This window comes from Nelumbo nucifera, chromosome 6 (assembly GCF_055504915.1).
Source record: "Nelumbo nucifera cultivar China Antique chromosome 6, China Antique-T2T, whole genome shotgun sequence".
NCBI lineage: Eukaryota > Viridiplantae > Streptophyta > Magnoliopsida > Proteales > Nelumbonaceae > Nelumbo > Nelumbo nucifera.
Genome location: NC_142654.1, coordinates 42618682 through 42638303, shown reverse-complemented (window position 1 = coordinate 42638303; position 19622 = coordinate 42618682). Strand labels below are relative to the sequence as shown.

At 37.8% G+C, this 19622-nt stretch overlaps 1 protein-coding gene across 4 annotated transcripts; it reads right to left on the bottom strand.

Annotated features, from left to right (window-relative positions):
• Window positions 1–3733: 3733 nt before the first annotated feature.
• Window positions 3734–19444, bottom strand: MIND (septum site-determining protein (MIND)). Of its 4 annotated transcripts, XM_010278602.3 has the most exons (3): window positions 18173–19444; window positions 5246–5292; window positions 4672–5089 (listed from the first exon to the last, which is right to left on the bottom strand). In XM_010278602.3, the coding sequence occupies exon 1, from the start codon at window positions 19326–19328 to the stop codon at window positions 18339–18341; it is 990 nt and encodes a 329-aa protein (XP_010276904.1). In that variant the 5' UTR covers window positions 19329–19444; the 3' UTR covers window positions 4672–5089; window positions 5246–5292; window positions 18173–18338. The 4 variants fall into 4 exon arrangements, with proteins under 4 accessions (XP_010276905.1, XP_010276904.1, XP_088746644.1 ...); XM_010278603.3 differs by lacking the exons at window positions 4672–5089; window positions 5246–5292 and adding an exon at window positions 3734–4187; XM_088890518.1 differs by having other exon boundaries at window positions 4672–5292.
• Window positions 19445–19622: the final 178 nt, after the last annotated feature.

The following is a 19622-nucleotide window of genomic DNA, read 5'->3' as shown; positions in this document are numbered from 1 at the left end:
CGTGTATATAAATATATATTTTATCAATAAATAATATACAAATATTTAATTTATATTTTTTAACTCAATTTTTAATTTTTTTATTTATAAAAAAAATATTAAATAGTGCAATTTGAGGCCAAAAATGAGTTTTGTTTTTGCGAAAATAGTGGGGCAAGACATCTACAATGCCTTGGGGCATATAGATTTCAAAAAGTTACCCATAATAAAAACAAATCACCCCAATCGGACATTAGAGTGCAAAGTTATGGCCTTAAAAAGTTTGCATACATTGAATGTGCAACTTGCTACCTGGTGACCGGGTCGAATGGGTCAACGGTTGAACCGGCCAGGTCAAACGGTTCTTGACCAAGTCAACAGTTTTTTTACCATCTAACGGGTCTTGACTGAATCGGACCCAGAATCTTGGCCAAGTGACGGTTCGAACAATTCAATTGATCGGGTCAACAATGGGTTGAAAACACTACTGATTTTAGTTTCTATGATCCATCCTTGTCATGCTTAGATAAAAGAGATTTTATAGATTGCCAATTAAGTCAAGAGGGTCCTGCTTTGCTGTATGACACACTTCACGCCTATTCATTTTCCAGATTTTGAGAATGGGGAAAGTTAGTCAATGGGATTTTGATCCCCAACTGTGATACTCATGCTCATTTTCGAGATTTATATGGATTCACAAAAAATTTATTTTCCTTGAGTATCACTCCTTTGTAGATAAATAACTTTCCATTTGGAAAAAGTTGTCTAACACTTGGATGAGATAAAATTACCTCTTTTAATAATGGTTTTATGGCTAAAATGATCATTATCTTTTTTACATAAAAAATAAAAAAATATAGATAAATGCACTTACTCGAATAAATATTTTTTTATTGGGACAAATACATTTAGCCAAATGAATAACTTTCCGAAAAATGAGTGGGCCTCCATGTATCCGATCCCTATTATAGTTTACAATTTGTGTGAGATTAGAATAGTTTTATTTTCTGAAACAAAAACAACTTTCCACATCAGCAACACACTAGACTGTGTGGGAAACAGGATCTGCTCCTCACACAGGGGCGCTTCACATATACATCCACCGTACATTGGGAACATCTCCCATGAATAATAACTTATAAGTACGGGAGATGTTCCCAATGCATGGTACCATGTGCATGTGATACTCGAGTGAGGTGCCCTGTGTGAGGAGCAGATCGGGTCTCTTTGTGGTCGTCGCTTAGACCTATCCCAAAGACAAAAGTCAACGATTTTTGGTATAATAGGTAGAATATAAACAGAGGACCGAGGAGGTTAGGTGTGGACCGTGGACTGTGGAATACTGGAATCGTGGGAAAGGAAAAGTTTGAATTTATGGGTTGGGCTAATGCCTATTGTAACTGGTGGGCCCATATCAGATGCATGACGCCCGTGAATTCTGTCTCGTTGCCGACCCTTTTCACGGGTTGGCAACATGGTGGGGCCCAACAAAAAAGAAATTCATATCAGACCAATTGCGAATAAAACCGAAATCAATTACCTATTTAGGCTATTTTAGCTTCGTTAGTGATGTCGCTATTGTGTTCGGTACAGTTTGTTTGTTGTCATTTAACTTTAATTATACAATCTTCTTTAAAAAATATTAGTGATATAGCATCACATAGGTAATTATTGCTTGATTTTTTTTTTTTTTTTGAGTTGGAAAGGCCTGAGTTAACTTTCATTCACTTGTAAAATCTTGGTTTACACTAATCTCACTAGGAGACAAAACAGAATTAACCAGAAGAGAAATACCAGAGGGAGTGTCACCCACCCAAAAGTAATGACCATTGACACTAATTTTAGCAAGTTTATGAGCAACACCGTTGAAATTCCTTTTGACATGACAAGTCAATCCATAATATAAGTGTTTATGGACCAAGGTGAGAGGGAAGATTCCTCTAACAGGCCCTAGATAGGTTTCATAGCATCTTCTTCTAAGATGAATTTTCAAAGACCAAGCAACATGGCCAACTTAAGGCCATAGAGAAGAGCTTGAGATTCCCCCACAATTGAAGAGCATTGAGGAATGCAAACCGCTTGGCTACATGATTACCAAAGGAATCAGGGCAAATAACACCAATTCCAGAGGAAGGAGCAGTTGCAACACCCACATTCAATTTCACCAAACCATGAGGGAGAGGTTCCCAGGATCTGATATCCATAAAAGAGGTGGAGCAGAGTCAGCAAACAGAGTTTGGAGTTTGGCTTCAGTCAGGTCAAAACCTGTTCTAGCAGCCTTTATTACCTTGCATTGAGGATATCTCCCCATTTGTATGTTTTATTTGATGGGGAGATATTTTCTCAATGCAAGGTTGTAAAAGGGTGTTAGAAGAGTGTAGGCATGTTGGTAGAGTGGTCATAGGCCCTCGTTTAATCCTCAACATGTTGAAATATCCAATGGCCATGTGACAAGCCACATGTTGATGGAAGATGACTACTTTATGATTATCTCCATGCAACACTCTCACACCATTATTCATTTTAAATTATTATCTATTTATTTATTTTCTATAAAAATAAATTTATTTGAAATTGTTTTTATGCATGGAGATACCAATATTGTTGGATTATTCTGGATCCAAATTCCAGTTCTTATTGGGTCAATGGATATCCATTTGACCCAGTCTAGACTGGATGACCATGTGGCTAGATCCTAGGCTATATATATATATATATATATATATATATATATATATAACTATCACAAAGATAGCAAAATGTGTACAAATCAGGATAACTTGAAAGGTCAAGCAACCTCCAAATTTAGGCCCCATCCAGATTTGACAATTCTCTCTTGCATTTTGTTTGAGAGATAGGTGTCTCAGATCCTATATTGTGCAGCTACTCTTTTTCTCCTTGTATGCAGGTTTAGTACGCCAAGATCTCAGCCGTCCATCTCTGCATCTACTCGGTTTTTCAGGGCACAGGTTTGCCCTAATGGAAGCCGGTCTCTCGAGTTTGGGACAAATTCCATATACTCTTTCCACATAGACATGGATGCTGAAATAATGGAGGGGTGTGTGGAAATGTGATCAAATTTTCACTTGTTACAACTTTCCAAAGTTGCCACATGATTACAATGTAGAATGGGCCTTTGCATCAGTAACATTAGCGAGGGAAAGCCAATATTTTGTACTCTTTTCTACTGGGTCATGTAAAATTCATTTTTAGAAGATATATCTTCTGATATTTCTTTCTTGTTATTCCGTTTTGCAGAGTGACACATGTATAATAAAAATAAGGCTCAGTTTGGAAAGAGTACAAATGCAAATATAAAGTAAAAATGTGTTTTTTTTTTTTTGTATACTAAGTAATACAAAATACAAGGTTTTGCACTCCATAAATTTGTATTTGTACTCCTAAAATATGCCTTAAAAACATTGCAATATCAAAATTTTTTTGGTACTTTGGTGATATGCCCGAATCCCCCATAATTTGAATTGTGCAGCACCACACTGAATCCCTTCCTAAAGTTGGTGGTTGCCTGAATTGAATTCGTATTGCTGAGACAAACTAACTAATGCACTAAATGGCCATATTAAATAGGGAAAATTTCTAATCAGTAGTCCCCGAACTTCAAAACGAGCCACTACAGTACTTAAACATTTAAAAACTGTCAATTTAGTCTTTGTCATTAACGGTCCGTTAGTTATCTATATCACGTGATGATATGTGCAGCTTAAAACTTTTTCAAATGTCGAAACTACCCTTCAAAAAAGACTATTCATTGCCTTCTACCTTGAAACTGAACCAAACCAGATATTGTTTTCATGCCATGAAAATTAGTGGGGTTTCGCCAAGTTCATCCCCTTGCCACCTCTAACGACACTTTGCCAAGTACTTAAAAGAAAGTTGTAATTTATGGAAAGGGATTTGAAGTGATGCTAAAAAAAGAGAAATATTTTAAACGATTGTAGCTCTATCATTCCCAGCTTGTAGCAGGAGCTCGAATATTAGTCATTGGTGGTGCAGCTGCTACACGTTCTCTGAGTTTGGTCCAAGTTCAGAAAAAGACTTCCCAAAGAGTTTCCTTTGCATTCATCCAAAAGTTCGATTGCCCTTTTCAACATATCTGAAATGTTTTCAACATGCAAGTGATTTTGAAGGTTGGGTCGACGGCAAGCTTTCATCGAGGGCCTCGGAGACAGATGCAAGCCAGGTGCAGTCTGATTCATTTGGAAGAGATAGATAAATACAAAAGGAAGTACTGCCGGAAATGGATGTATGAGACGGACTCGGAAGAAATATGAAGCAGGAAGTTGTAGAACTTCCGACGTTGCACAATAGAGAAGAGTTATATTTCTATATGCTTTTTTGTTTCCATGAGAGAAAGAGAAGCATTACCGGATGGATGGTTTACCAGTTGGAGAAGAAATACTTTCCTAATTAGTGCCTTGATAAGGCTTTTGTTGAAGAAGGAGAGTCGAAGGAGATGAAGAAGAAAAAATCAATTAACAAGTTAACACGGCCGGCGACAGAAAAGCCTTTGATGAAAACATTTCAGTTATGGTGTTAATAAGAAAAAGAAGAAACAATACCGGTGGCAAGAAGTCTTCTTCATTGTTGGCGGCAATGAAGCTCTGTCAGATAATTAATTGCGACTGAGATTTTGGGACCTTGAAGATTTGAATATGAAATTTGGAAAAGCTATAAAGAAATAAAAGTTTAGTAACAAATGGAGAGCATTCAAGGAAGGATCAAAATTTTGTCACCTATCAGTCTACATCGGCCGATACATATCGTATCGGAGCCTTCCCGATATACCCTTACAGGGGGTGTTTCGGGTCAGCGAGTGGTTCAGAGGATAGACCAGCCTTAAACTGGCCCCTCTGAACCAGTTTCGAGGAAAAATATAAGAAAAAAAACACATAAAAACAGTACTAATACAGTTCAATACGCCCTACTGGCGTATCACCCTATGTATTGATATTTTGAACCTTGCATTCAAGAAACCAGCAATTAATTTTCAAGATTATTTGTGCCTTTGTGGAGACCGGCTTCAGTCAATGCAAATCCATGCCCACACCATTCGAACAGCCTCTCCCAATCTTGCATTCGAAATATCTTCCTGAAAGAAAGCACATAAGTATGGAGATATTCCCTATGCAAGACTATAAAGGCTGTTCAAACGGTCATTACACTGACCGAAGCCGAACTAGCCTTTGTGCCTCTTCACCAGACAAAAACCATCTATGTTTCAATAATCATTGACATGTCTTCTTACTTTGTTACACTCCTCATTCTTCTACATCAACCACCGTATTTCATTACCTTCATTTACAGATCTAAAAGTTAGACACTGAAAACACTCAAGGAAAATAAATAAATAAAACTAAGGGGTCAATATAGTAAGAGAGAGTGAGAGACTAATCCAAATTGTAAATAGAAGCTATATGAATTTAATAAATAAGTAAGCTAAATGAACGAGACAATCAAAGCAATTTAACCTCTGTGAGTATATGTTAAATTCAGAATTTGGGTTTTACAGAGAGAGGGAGAGTATGTATATAACTGTATCAAAGGCTAATTTGAAAGCAGCGCAAATCTGAATTTAAGAATAATGAAAGGAATTGATGTAGATATTTCAATGTTTGATAGCAAGAAGTCAAGAAGATAAAAAAAAAAAAGAAAATCAGAAAATAAGAAACAATTGTAACGTATTTGTAGAGATAGTTAGCAGCTTCGAAAGTGTGGTTCCATACCCACACTTAGGTTCTAGTGTATGTGGTTCCATACTCACACTTGGTTATTTTTTATCCTTTTTTAAGTTGGGTCGGCTGGCCTTGTTTATCCTATTTTATGCTCTTGTTTGAGTTTTACTCTAAATAGGATTAGAGTATGATTTTTATTCTAAGTAGGATTAGAATAATCCTATTCTTATAAGGAGATTAATCTATATAAAAAAATTATGGAGCGGCAGAATCCATCAACTGAACCCCTTTCTTCTCTCTTCTCTTCTCCTCTTCTCCTCTTGTTCTTCTCTTTGAAGCCTAGTTATTCCTTTATTTTCTTTTCTTTTCTGAATTACAATAGAACAAAAATCTATTTGCTTTTATTCTAGTTGGTATCAGAGCAATTGACGAGAGAAACTAGGGTTTTCATGTAAGCCTGATCTGGTTGGCTACATGAGAATCCATTAGATCAAGACTTCTGCAGTAGTTGCCTGGTTCTTGGAGGTTACTGGAGTGTTGAAGACTGCCCAAGAAGGTGAAAGATTCTTGGAGAATTACCCGGTGACCAGGAAGAATTAGAGTTCAGATTTGATCAAGGTTAGGGTTTTAAACCAAAGTGGACAATCAGAACTCTTTTTCTGAGAAAGAGTTCAGGTTCGACCAAGGTTAGGGTTTCAAACCAAAGTGGACGATCAAAGTTCTTTTTTCTATGAAAGGTACAACCTTTAAGTTAATTCGATCTTAGATATAAGTTATCAAGAATTCTTTTTAGCAGTGGCATAATAAATCTGAGAATACCTTGTTTTCTCCTTGGCATTAAACCCTTCTATCACTTTTGAGGAATCAAGATCTTTTCTTTATTGATATTGATCTAGGGCTTTGATATTTTGACTGAAGTTATAGTTTTGAGAAGAAACTGTCGACTGAAATTAAGTTCTAGGCACCTATTCTTTGTTGAGATCAATTTTTGGATTTTTTTCCCTATTTTACTTAGTGTTTCAGTAGAAAATTAGTCTCCTTTAGTCTTCTTCTTGGAGTTTTGTCACCTATTTGTGATCTACATAGTATGGAAAAGGTTGGAAGTGAGGTGAAAACACAAGGGGAAGGTTTTTTTGGGACTGGTAACATGAGTGGAAATTCGTTCCAAATTACCACTGTTAGGTTTGATGGAACAAATTACTGGGAGTGGGCCCAATCGATAATGATGACCATTGGAGGTAGAGGTAAATTAGGGTATGTGACCGGAGACACAAAGAAACCAGCCAAGGAGGATACATATCATCCAAGATGGGTTCAGGAGAACTACTTGGTGATGATTTGGCTATGCAACTCTATGCAGTCCCACATCAGCCGAAACCACCTTTGGGCAAAAACAACCAAGGAGATTTGGGACAGCATGATGAAGACTTATTCCCAACCCCTCAATGTGGCTAGAGCTTATGAACTAAAGTTTGAAGTAAACAACCTCAAACAAGGGGAGAATTCAATTTCAGTGTATTTTGCTACTCTGAAATCTCTTTGGTATGAAATTGATCACTTGGAAACTATTGAATGGGAAAGCCAGAGAGATGCAACAACATATAGAAAATTAATTGAAACAAATAGAGTGTTTGAGTTGTTAGCAGGTCTAAATTCAAATTTTGACATTACAAGACAACAACTTCTGACTAGGGAGAGTGTGACTTATCTCAAGCCTACTCATTGGTTCACAGTGAAGAGAGTAGGAGAAAGGTTATGCTATCTTTTTAGCCTACAGAAGCAACCTTGGCAGCAATGAAATCTAAGGTTGGAGGAGAGAAGGATAGGGAAATTAAGAAGGAAGACAAAAAGAGACATTGTTTGTGATCATTGCAAGAAGCTTAACACACTAGGGACACTTGTTGGAAGCTGCACCCTCACCTAATGCCAGTAAGATTTAGAAACAGGAAGGGGAATGCTAATGTGGCAACTACTACAGATAGTGCATCTTCTTCCAGCACAAGGACCACATCTTTAGATGCTTTAGCTGTTGTCCAGGCTGCATTGGCACACCTAGAAAGTAAAGCTGGTATTACTGAAACATCTCAGCATTTAGGTACCACATCTACTTATTCTACTTCAGCCTTTGTTCACATAGGTACAAGAGCTACAGCATGTCATGCTTCAGCCCCATGTAACACTAGACCATTCTAGGTTATAGATTTAGATGCTTCAAACCATATGACCAGTTTATCTACCTTGTTTACCACATATTGCTTAACCTCTAGGAGAGACAAAGTATATATTGCTGATGGCTCCCTTGTGCCAATTTCTAGCAAGGGAAACATCAGACTATTTGATGCCATCTCCCTAACCTCAGTTTTGCATGTTCCTAAGTTTAGTGCTAACTTGATTTTAATTAGTAGTATTACAAAAAACCAAAATTGTTCAATAGTCTTTTTTCCTGACCGTTGTGTTTTTCAGGATCTGGAAACGAAGAAGGTGATTGGGATTGGCCGTGAGATGAATGGAGTTTACCTGCTTGATCATCCACAGGGAAAGTAGAGTGAGGTTGGGAAATTGTGTTAGCCCAAGAATTAATCTCCTAACCTTAAATATATTTTGCACTACAAAGGAAACTTGAAATGGTGTATAAAAATAGGCTGCAAAAATTCTGGTTTACTGACTGTTCCTTATTAAGTCTATTTTCTTGAAGACATAGCAACATAAACTTTCAAAAAATCCTCATGCTTGCTGATTTTCTTAAACATCAGGGAACTGGTCACATCCTTAGATCTGATTCTTGGAGCCAATCAAGCATGTGCAACTCTTGTAATCAAGTCCATCCACTGATCCTCTAGTTAAAATCTTAATATGTGGTCAAGAGACCACCCCTTTTCATTCATATAGTTGACCAGGTCTATAGGTATTCAAAACCCTCAAATCAATAGTCCTAACTTGGTCCATTGAAAACCAGCCCCATGACGGTTTCCTTGATTACTCTTTAGGGCCCGTACAACAGTAGAGAATCCAGGATGGAACGAGAGAAAGTTTTACTTGACCATATAAAACATCTTCTCTCTCTTTTTAAAAGCATTTTGTTAGTTTATTTTGAAAGAAAATAAGTGATAGTAACCCGCTTAGCTCAACCTTGCCATGCGGTCATTATGCATCCTTGATGTTTTCAGTAATCCCTTGTTTTGCTTAGAGCATCCACAAATCTTGCACCAATATGAAGACTGGCTGCATATGAATCTAGTCATGAACTGTGTTAAAACCCTACCAGAAACAGGCTGCATAAGATGACAGCATAAAGCTGGAACCAATAATTTGTTACACCAAAAGGTTGGCTGTATATGAATCTAGTCATGGAAAGGAACCATTTTTTGTTAAAACCCTACCAGAAACTGCATAAACTGGGATAACAGGATGACAGCATAGTGCTGGAACAAATAAATTGTTGACAGAGTGGGAGGAACCTGGTTCTTCATTGTGCGTTGATTGTTTAAAAGAGAGGAAATTGGCATGTTATAAACTGCAATTGCACAGAAAATATAATTTTTAAAATAACAATCTTATAACCTATTATCATGCCACAAACAAGTTTGTTTTAGGTTTCAGCAAAAGATCAAAATTGTTGCTAGAGTGCTTCCAGCATAAAAGCGAACATAAAAGAAATTAACTGCAAGTAACCCCATAAAACTCCACAATTGTACCCAAGCAATTAAGGTTCTATAGTCATGCTACCTTCACAACAGCAACTTGAATGATTATTTTGTAACAGAGAGGATTAGTTAGAGAGAAAAAAACTATCAGTGTACATATAGAAAAAAATTTAAGTCTAATATCTAAATTTTAAGTAGGATTGCAACCTAATTCAAAGAGGAAATAGGAACTCTTTTAGAGAAAACGTTTCCCAAAACAAAGTGCTTTTCCAGCGAGTCCAAATGGTTAAAAATAAAGGAATTATATAGATCATATTCTCAAGGTTGAAGGGGTTAAGCACCAACTTTTGTCCAGAAACATGTTCAGTCTCTACTTCAACTCAAGAAGTTCCAAGAAACAAAAAGAATCAAGTTGGTAAATGCAGAAATGGGGAATTGAATCTCTCAGACCCATACCTATATGTAAAAACAAAGCATAAAAATATAGTAAGAAGTGTTGCAGGGATACGAACTTGAGTTGAAATCCAACACATATCATGGACATTTCTATGGAGAAAAACAACTAAAATAGTTCAAATTTTTTGAATTCTAACATTATGTATCAAAAAGAGCTCTAACATGTTAAATGGTACCTGTCAGGCTTGAAGATTCTTCATAGGCCATAGGCGTGGAGTAGTTTGTGGATAGGTAAGGAGATCGTCCTCAAAGGGGCAGTGTGACCGACTAGAATGAGACATCAGTGAATATTTGGATTTTGGAATGATTGGTGGATTCCTGGGCTCCCCAATTGCAAAATTAGCATCCCCATGCCAGATTGATGCTTGATTCAGAAGGTCAACAACTTGATCCAAGCAGCTAATTATGGGTGGAATAAGGAGCTGGTCCTTTGCCTATTCTTGACAGAAGAAGTTACAACAATCTTAAACATCCCCCGGAGATGGAACCAGAGAGGGGATTTGCTGGTTTGGGAAGGAATCAAATCAGGCAAATTTACAATCAAGTCTGCTTATTATACTGTGAGAGAAGACCATTTCTCTAACTTGACGCTACTTCAGAAGAGCTGCCACAATGCCATTCCTGTCATGGACAATTTAGCTCGCAGGAGTTCAAGATCTAGCGACTATCCTTGTTGTATGGAGAAGCCAAAGACCATTTTGCATATGTTGAAAGTGTTCCTTTGCAAGGGCAGTATGGTTTGGCTCCCCTCTAGCTTTGAGAATGGATGTTCCTTCCTTCACCTAATGGCTGAAGAGTTGGGCTTATAACCAAGAAGAAGCTAGTTTGGAGCAAGGTTCAAAGTTTCAATACGTATCAGGCTGTATCGGCCAATACGTATGCCCCAACAGTGGGTGTTTTGGGTCAGACCATGGTTCAGGGGGTAGATGGGCCTTAAACTGACCCCTCTGAACCAACTTGAAAAATAAAAACTAAAAAAAAAAAGGAGAAATGAGCCTCAATGCAGGCCGATACGCCCCTACCAGTGTATCGACTGTATCGATATTTTGAACCTTGGTTTGGAGTGACAGTCCTTGTTGGCTTCTCTGGAAAAACAGAAATGATCTAGTAGTGTTTAAAGGCCAGCTGTCATCTCCATTGAGGGTAGTACAGAGGGCTTTGAAAGGCTGTGTTTACATTCAGATTTTAAGAGAAAAGAGGAAAAAAAGTTGAAGGAAGGAGTGACAGCAGCTTTTCTGTCCAGCCCTAAATGATATTTAAATGAGACGTTTTACAAGATTATGAGAAAGACAAAACCGCCCCTGATTAGGTGGCCGCAACAAAATAAAAAGTACAAGACAGGACCAGGTCCATAAAACATAAATAAACAAGAGATACATTACAGCAACTAACAAAAGGCCCAAGCCCACCACACAATTATGTCTCACAACACTCCCCTCACCAAGCATAGATATCTGTAATACCTAGGGATGGCTAATGGGAGGGTTGGGTTGGGTGTGGGTTGAGTACCAACCCACCCATATTGATCAACTAACCCATTTGCCACCCATGGTAGTGGATCAAAGTGGGACACAACCACCCATTCGACCCTCTACTTCAAATTAGATTTTTTTTTCTCTATTTTAATTGCACAAAAACATAGAATTATATATTTCAACTAAAAACATAAAAAGTTCTAATTTTTTCAAATAAAAATGCATAAAAACAAAAAAACGGAAAAAATATATATTTCATGTAAAACATCAGAAATTGCAGAAAAATATAGGAAATTCAGAAAAATGCAAAATATTGCAGAAAATTACAGAAAAAATGTAAAACATACATGCATATGAATTTCAACTAAAACATGGAAAAAGACAAAAAAAAACGTTTAAAAATAATTTCACATCTAAAATCCATAAAAACACAGAAAAGTGATAAAAAAATATTTCATATAAAACCTCAGAGTTTGCAAATATATATATATATATATATATATAGAGAGAGAGAGAGAGAGAGATATATAAAATAAAAAAAATAATGAAAATATACAATTCAGATAAAGAAAAAAATTGTAAAGTAAAGAAAATTGTAGAAATTGCAAAAAAAAAAATCAGAAAATAGAAATAGTAGAAAAACAACAAAAACTATAAAAAAACCAAAAATTATACAAAAACACAGAAATAGCAGAAAATACGTAAAGTTTTAAAAATTTTAAAAAAATATATATGTATGCATAGATATTTCAACGAAAAATCAAAATTTTCATAAAAATGGTAAAAATTGGAAAATCATATGTTTTATCCAAAATATCAAAAACTGTAGAAAAAAAATGATAAAATTATACATATATATAACAAAAAGAAGAAATTGCATAAAATATATAATTGATAAAAATTCAAAAATAATTATATATTTCAACCCAATAATCATAGAAAACACAAATAAATTATAGAAATGTAAAAAAATTATACTTTTTGTTGAATAAAGAAACTTAAAAGAAAATGACAAGCATTACAACTGATCCCAAAACAAGACTTCCCCATTAGCCCCTTGCTTAGCTAAGCCTTCAGCCAAAGCATTTGATCTCCCCGCCCATTGTGTAATGGCAGACATATTCCTTGTTAGCCACTTAAATTTTTTGACTTCATTTCCCTCATGGTTCTTCAACCACCACATTGGAATCCCCTTCAATAATAATCTGCCCTACACCCAGTTGATTTGCAAATTGCACTCCTTGTATGGCTGCTAATAGTTCTGCTCTGACTGAATCCCCAAATCCCAAGGGACCTGAATAGAAAAGTACAATATCCCCAACCTCATTTCTCAAGACCCCCCCCACCCTTCCAGAGCGGCCCTGGATTGCCATGACTGCTCCCATCAAAATTCAGCTTCATTGAGCCTTCAGGCGGTGGAATCCATCTTGTAATTGCCTTAGTCTTCCTAGAAGAGCACCTTGCTACTGCTGACCGATTTCTCCATATGTCTGAAAGGGAAAAGTGATGGAAAAGCTCTAAACTTTTTAGCTAGTGGATTATTCAACACACAACCCTTCATGTCTTGGCTGCTCCTCTCCTTGTCTTGTAGAATTCCGGCATTCCTTTCTTCCCAAAGTCCATAGCAAGGCACTCTTACACATCTCCACATAATTCCCCCTCTTTTTTTGGGCCAACTGAAGGTTGAAGGGTTAAAGATCATGCACACTTCTGCTGGCATGTTCCACCTGCACCTAAACAATGAAAAAATCCAATCCCATAATTCTGCAGAAAAAGGGCAAGACATCAATAGGTGGTAACAATCCTCCCTGTGAGCTCTACAGAGAGTGCACTAGTTGGGTGAAATACAAAGGAAAAGTCTTCTCTTTTGCAGGTTATCTAAAGTGTTCACTTTCCCATAATACGCTTCCCAACAAAAAGTCATTATCTTAGGGGGAACCGGCCTAAACCAAATTTCCTTCGAAGGTAAAACCTGTTGAAAAGAAAACTGACAAAAGGACTTAATAAAGGAAGCACAAGATTGGATCGGGGAACCCAAATCCTACTGTCTGGCTTAGACGGATCCAAACAGACTTGATTCAAGAGACAGATAAAATTATAGAGAGAATTAATTTCCTGATCTCTTAACCCCCTACAAAAGCCAAAATCCAAATTTGGAGACAAGGGGTTCCCTTAAGTGTGATAAAGTTTGAGATGACCTCATTTTTATACAAAGAGGCAAAGAAAAGTGAAGGGAAAAGATCATTTAAAGGGGTATTTCCAACCCAAATATCCTCCTAGAGCCGAACAGTGTTCCTAGAACAAATATCACACCTGACATGCCTGAGAAACTGAGGAAGAACACTATGAATGGCTTTCCAAGGTGTTGTCAAAGTAGCTCACCTTGGTACACCAGCATCCCACCCATTCTCTAAAGCTCCGTTTGGTTTGTGGGAAGATTTGGGTGGGATGGGATGGGAAAGTGAAAAAATTTAACTTTCCAGTGTTTGGTTTTATATATGGGAAAATAAAGGAAAAGCATTGTTGGTTCTTCGCCGGAAGAAGAAGAAGAAGGTGAGGGAGGAAGACGGGAAGACTAGGAAGAAGAAGAAGGTGAGGGAGAATCCCCTCTACAATCTGGTCTTAAAAATCCTCTCTACCCTCTTCTCTTTTCAATCTGGTCTTAAAAATCACCCCTGTCTCATCTCCCCCTGTCCGATCCCAATTCAGATAAAAGGAATTATCAGTTTCATCGGCTGAGACGATGGATTAACAAAGGATAGCTTCTTCTTTCGACTGGTTTGTCTTGGAAGGAGTCGATGCTTGAGGAAGGACCAGGGAGAATGATGAGAGGGGGGATATTTTCTCCGATGAAAACTTCTTGGATCAGGATCGAGTTCGTCTGTGATTGTATACCGTAACCAGAGAAGATCCGAAAAATCTCACGCCTAAACCTTCTTCCTCTAGCGATGGCTGCGGTTTGCTCCTAATCGGTGATGATCCTTTGCAGAGAAGAAAAGAGGCACTGTCGTCAAGATTGAAGACGGTGAATCAGTGACTGAAGAACAAAAGACAGAGAAGAAGAAAAAACTGAGAAGAAGGGGAAGGAGAAAGAGAGATGTAAATGGAGAGAATGAAGGAAGAAAGCGGGGGAAAAGAGTTATGAGGAGAGGGATTGCGATACAATCTACCGCTGCAACGGTGATAAGAGTAAAGAAAGGGGAGGAAGAATAGGAAGAAGAAGAAGGTGAGGGGGAAGAGAGAAGAGGAAGATGGAGGGAGATCGTAGCAGATCACCGCTGCCCCTAGCATCTGGTGAAGAAGAAGGCCAGTAACAGTGGTTTCTCAAGTTTTTCCACCGGGGTCGCACGGTTTTGGTGCGACCCCGATTCCACGACTTTGGGATCTGACATCCCACATTTTTCTTATCCCATCCCTCTATTTGCCTCAAAACAAATGAGAGAAAAAGGGATATTTTTGGAATATTCCCTTTTTCTCATCCCTATCCCACAAACCAAACAGAGCCTAAACTACCATGAATGGGAATAGAAAATATTGTAAATACACAAAAGATTATAAAATTTCAAAGAAAAGAAAAATACAACCAATCTGAATTTCGACTTCTCTCAAAATCTAATCAAATTTTCCATGATAAGCAACCACTCTTGTTTGAAATTGTTAGCAACCAATTCAATCCTCTCTTTGCAAACTTCCCTTACTTCTTACAAGTGTAATTTTTCCTCCATGGATTCTTCCCTTCTTTTCTTCTCAGTCAAATTATCCACAAATTGGGGTTTGATTGACCACCATTGGTGTTGGGCATTGCGTTCCAAATCTTCAACAAGTCAAAGATCTCTAGATACTTTTGCACTCTCCTCACCTTCATGACCCAAGGGTAGAAATTGAGAGTCTAATTGGGCGAATTAATAAACTAATAGTGGTATGCTATGTGCAATAGTAACAGAATCACAAAATGGGGTTTGATTGACATAAGAAAAATACCTGCATTCTCCCCTGCAATTCATCTTCACGAATAATAATTCCCTTGACGAACCCATCCTATTCTGCATAGATCTGAGTTACGACTCTCCTCCACAATCTAAGCCTCCAATGATCCTAACTCCTTTTGACCCTTCTCCTTCAACTTGTATGTATATGTTGTTGGTTTCAACTACCTGTATAGATTAGAGGGAGAGCAGAGAGAGGTGGAGAGAGAAAGAGAAAGATTTTCCATTATTGCCAATAATTTGAATCACCAGCTTGAGCTACCTATGTAGATGATAGAGAAAGGGGGCAGAGAGTTGAGGTGAAGATAGAGAGTAATTTGATTTTCAAATCCTAAACATGACTGCACTGACCCTATGGGTACCCATTACCCACCCTAACCCAACCATATTCTCTTGACCCAAATGGATTACTTGACCCATATTGGCCCACATGATATTTGGGTGGGTTTTCAAGTGGGTGGGTTGGGTGGATCAAGTGGGTTGGGTCAAAAATTGCCACCCCTAATCATACCCAACTTACATTGTAATTCCATAAATCTTGCTTTGTTAAGACTCTTCGTAAAGACATCAGCTAGTTGTCTTGTAGAAAGCATATAAGGGATGCAGAGATCTCAAGAAACAATCTTTTCCCTAACAAAGTGACTCTCTCAATTTCAATATGCTATGTGAACTGCATAAGCAACTTTAGGTCTAGTAAAAGATAAATATAGAAGTTTGCCAACAAGTCTCTGATATCTCTCCTTGTTAGAATAAATCTCTTCATCACCTTCTTGTAAACTGGGATTTTGCTCAATAGGAGTATCGATCGGCCTGCTTCCTAATTTCCCAGTCTCCTTCAGTAAGTCCAAAACATCCTTCATTTGGCATATATAGATTCCTTCACTAGATCTAGCTACCTCTATTCCCAAGAAGTACCTTAGAGGTACCAAATCCTTAATCTCAAAGTTTGAAGCTAAGAAATATTTCCGCTTTTGAATCTCCTTTTGGTCGTTCCTTATAACCACCATATCATCAACATATACGAGTGTTAACTTTCCTCCATCTCTCGTATAAAATAATGTGTGATTAGCACTTCTTTGTTGGTATCCTACAGTCTTCATTGCCTTGCATAACCTCTCAAACCAGCCCCTAGGTGATTGCTTTAGCCTATATAAAGCCTTCTTTAATTTACATACCTTTCCTCTCATGGTATACCCTGGCGGAGCATCCATGTAGACTTCTTGCAAGTCACCATTCAATAATGCATTCTTTACATCTAGTTGACACAATTCCTAGTTGAAATTCATTGCTAGAGAAAAGAAAGCTTATATATTGTTTAGCTTTGCAACCGAGGCAAAGGTCTCCTTGTAATCTATGCCTTCTTTCTGCGTAAACCCCATCATAACTAGTCATGCATAAATGAATTTGTGTAAACCCCTTCATAAGCACATACATTTATATGAATTTCTGGTGTGCGCTGACTGACCATCCCGAGCCTAAGACCAACCCAAGTGCATCAAATTTCAGTGTGGGTTGGGCCCGGGTTGGACAGTTTGGACTTGACCTCAGGCTCGGCCTCAAAGCCAATTCTTAGGGTTAGACCTGGGTTGAGTTCAAATGTAGTCAAAATCTTACGATTTACAATACAATTCACAATTTGAATAGTGAATCCCAAGGGTTTCGATTTGAATTTTATGTTTGGATCCTTTTATGCAAAAATCTTATGATTTTTGTTTGAATCCTACAGTTTGATTCATAAACCTTACGATTTATATGATTTCTACGATTCAAATAAATTCAATTAAGAATTAGTTCTCTACTTTGTTATGTTTTTGTTTATATTTAGTTTTGTCAAGGGAGATTTTCTTTTAAGCCCTTACTAGAAAATGGTTTATTTACATTATTTAAGAGTAGAAATTGAGTTTATTTTCCATCATATGTAGGTTAAAGAGCCATTGTATGTGGATTTGTTTGACTTTCAAGTCAAACTTGATCATATCATCTTAGGCTTCTATTGTATAAGTGGTAAGTTCTATTATTTTAGGTACATATATAGTATATAAAAATTAAAAATAGGGTAAAGTCATTTTCCTATATATATTTAGCCTTTAATATATTTATATTTAATTTTTTGACAAGTTTATAAAAAATAGAAATAATCTTACAATTTACGATACAATTCACGATTCAACTTTCTCTACAATCTACGATACAATTACGATTTTCAAAACATTTCACCAGCCAGTTTGCCCAACTTGCATCCCTAGTTTTGTATTTTTTGTGCAAAGTGGCTGCTTGCAGATTGAATCAACATTCTCACTCTTGTCTTGTCAGCCCAAGATTTTATCGTTACATACACTAAGCAATGACCCCTAAAACTCATTTGTACTTTCCATATAGAATATGTACATAGGCTTAATCAAATAAAACTAAGAATGAAACAAAATGAATCCTACGCTTAGGTGAAATGCTAAAACCCAAGAATATTATATAATAGGGTTAATCAACTCGAATTTGTAACATAAAAAATTAAAAATCAGACATACTGAAGATACCTAAACCTGATAAAATAAATAATTCCTTAAAATCTAGAGAAAAAAAGAACTCTTCTATCTCTTCTTTTATTTTATTCTCCCTTTTTTGTGTATGTGCGCACACATGCAATTGGGGTAAGTAATGGTTTCTTGATTCAGCCATACCTTATCCACTGATCAGTGGCTAAACCTTTCAATGTAGCAATCAATCGAGAATAGAAATGTTTAGCAGATGTGGGAAAAGTTCATCTATTTGCAACTGTGTTCTAGTATACATACAACCCAACCAAAACTTTACCAAAGCGGCAAAAGCAAAAGCTGAACCATTCAGCAAGTTCCATGCATTAGATTGAAAACAATGCTACAGAACCAAACATCAAAATATAAGAAAAGTAGATAATTGAAATGAAGAAAAACTCAGTTTACCTATTCTCTGTACACAGCCTCTGACTTCCCACAGTCTTTGAACAAGTAGCTGCTCCCAGAACCAAAGTGAATTACTTGCACCATGACAACACCTCATCCCAAATAACCGGGTCCACCATTCAATGAGCTAAAGAACTTGTTCACAAACCGTATTAAAGCCCACTTCCTACCCTCCAAAGAAGGAGAAAAATCCGCGCTTCTTTGGTTCCTCTTCAACCATTACGGCATTCATGCTATCCTGCTCAACAAGCCTCCAAGCTGCCTGTTCAAATGCCAGCCCAGCCAACGTTGGCGGTTTGTTCAACACAAGTGGGTACCCTCGATTTGTACTCCGAATCACTTCTGAATCCTCTGGAATCACCCCCAACAGCGCCAACCCCAACATTTCCTGAACATCGAGGACCGACATCATATCCTCCCCTCTTATCAAATCCATTCGTACTCGGTTCACAATCATCTTTATATCTTTGATTCCGTCACATTCGAGCAAGCCTGTGACCCGGTCAGCGTCCCTCAGGCTAGTAATGTCGGGTGTTGTAACGAGAACTGCCTCATTCGCCGGAGTAATAGCTGTAATGAACCCAGCATCGATACCTGCAGGACAGTCAATAAGAATGAAATCCGGGCAACCTTCGGAGCGGGATTTCAAGGCATCGACGACCCAAATTAGGGCTTTTCCGCCAAATCCAAGTGGAAGCTTTGACCGAGGCTTGGATATACAGAGAAGCTCGAAGTTGGACCACCGCTTGTCGCGGACTAAAGCCTGGTCGAGGCGGCAATCGCCATTGAGAACCTCAACAGCAGTATAATTGACACGGTTTTCAAGGCCGAGGAGGAGGTCAAGATTGCGGAGGCCAACATCTGCGTCAATGGCGACAACGGAGAAGCCGAGACGAGCGAGGGAAAGACCTACATTGGCGGTAGTGGTAGTTTTTCCAACGCCACCTTTACCGGAGGTTATGACGACAACACGGGGAGTCTCGCCGGCTAACTGGGGTTTTCGATTCCACTGAAGGACTGACTTAACTGTCGTGTTGGGCTTATTCCTGCAACTGGGCTTTATGGATTTTAGGGATTTTCTGTTCAAGAGGTAGGGAGAGGATGTGTGGAGAGAAGATCGGTTAGGGTTACTGGTCACCAGTTGCAGAGAAATCATGGCTGTTCGGATTTCAGAGAGGGAGAAAGAATCTAAAGGAGAGAAAACATTTTTCTTTCGAAGAACTACTGCACAGGAAATGCGTCCCTTTGCTTGTATTTAATTTGAGAGAACCCGGGCTACCATAACTTTGTTACCAAATGAGGGAAAATCTATGATATGGAGTCCTGCTTGGTGGATACGACACGTGTCCTTGAAGGGTATTTTAGCTAGTTTGGTTGATTCTTCTACCATTATAACCCTTTTATTTTCCTTCGAATTAACTGGAATACCCCTCTTAGGACACGTGTCCTT

Excerpts from the sequence above, each read along its gene's own strand:
- MIND (XM_010278603.3), bottom strand. The coding sequence starts at position 19,328 with ATGATTTCTCTGCAACTGGTGACCAGTAACCCTAACCGATCTTCTCTC.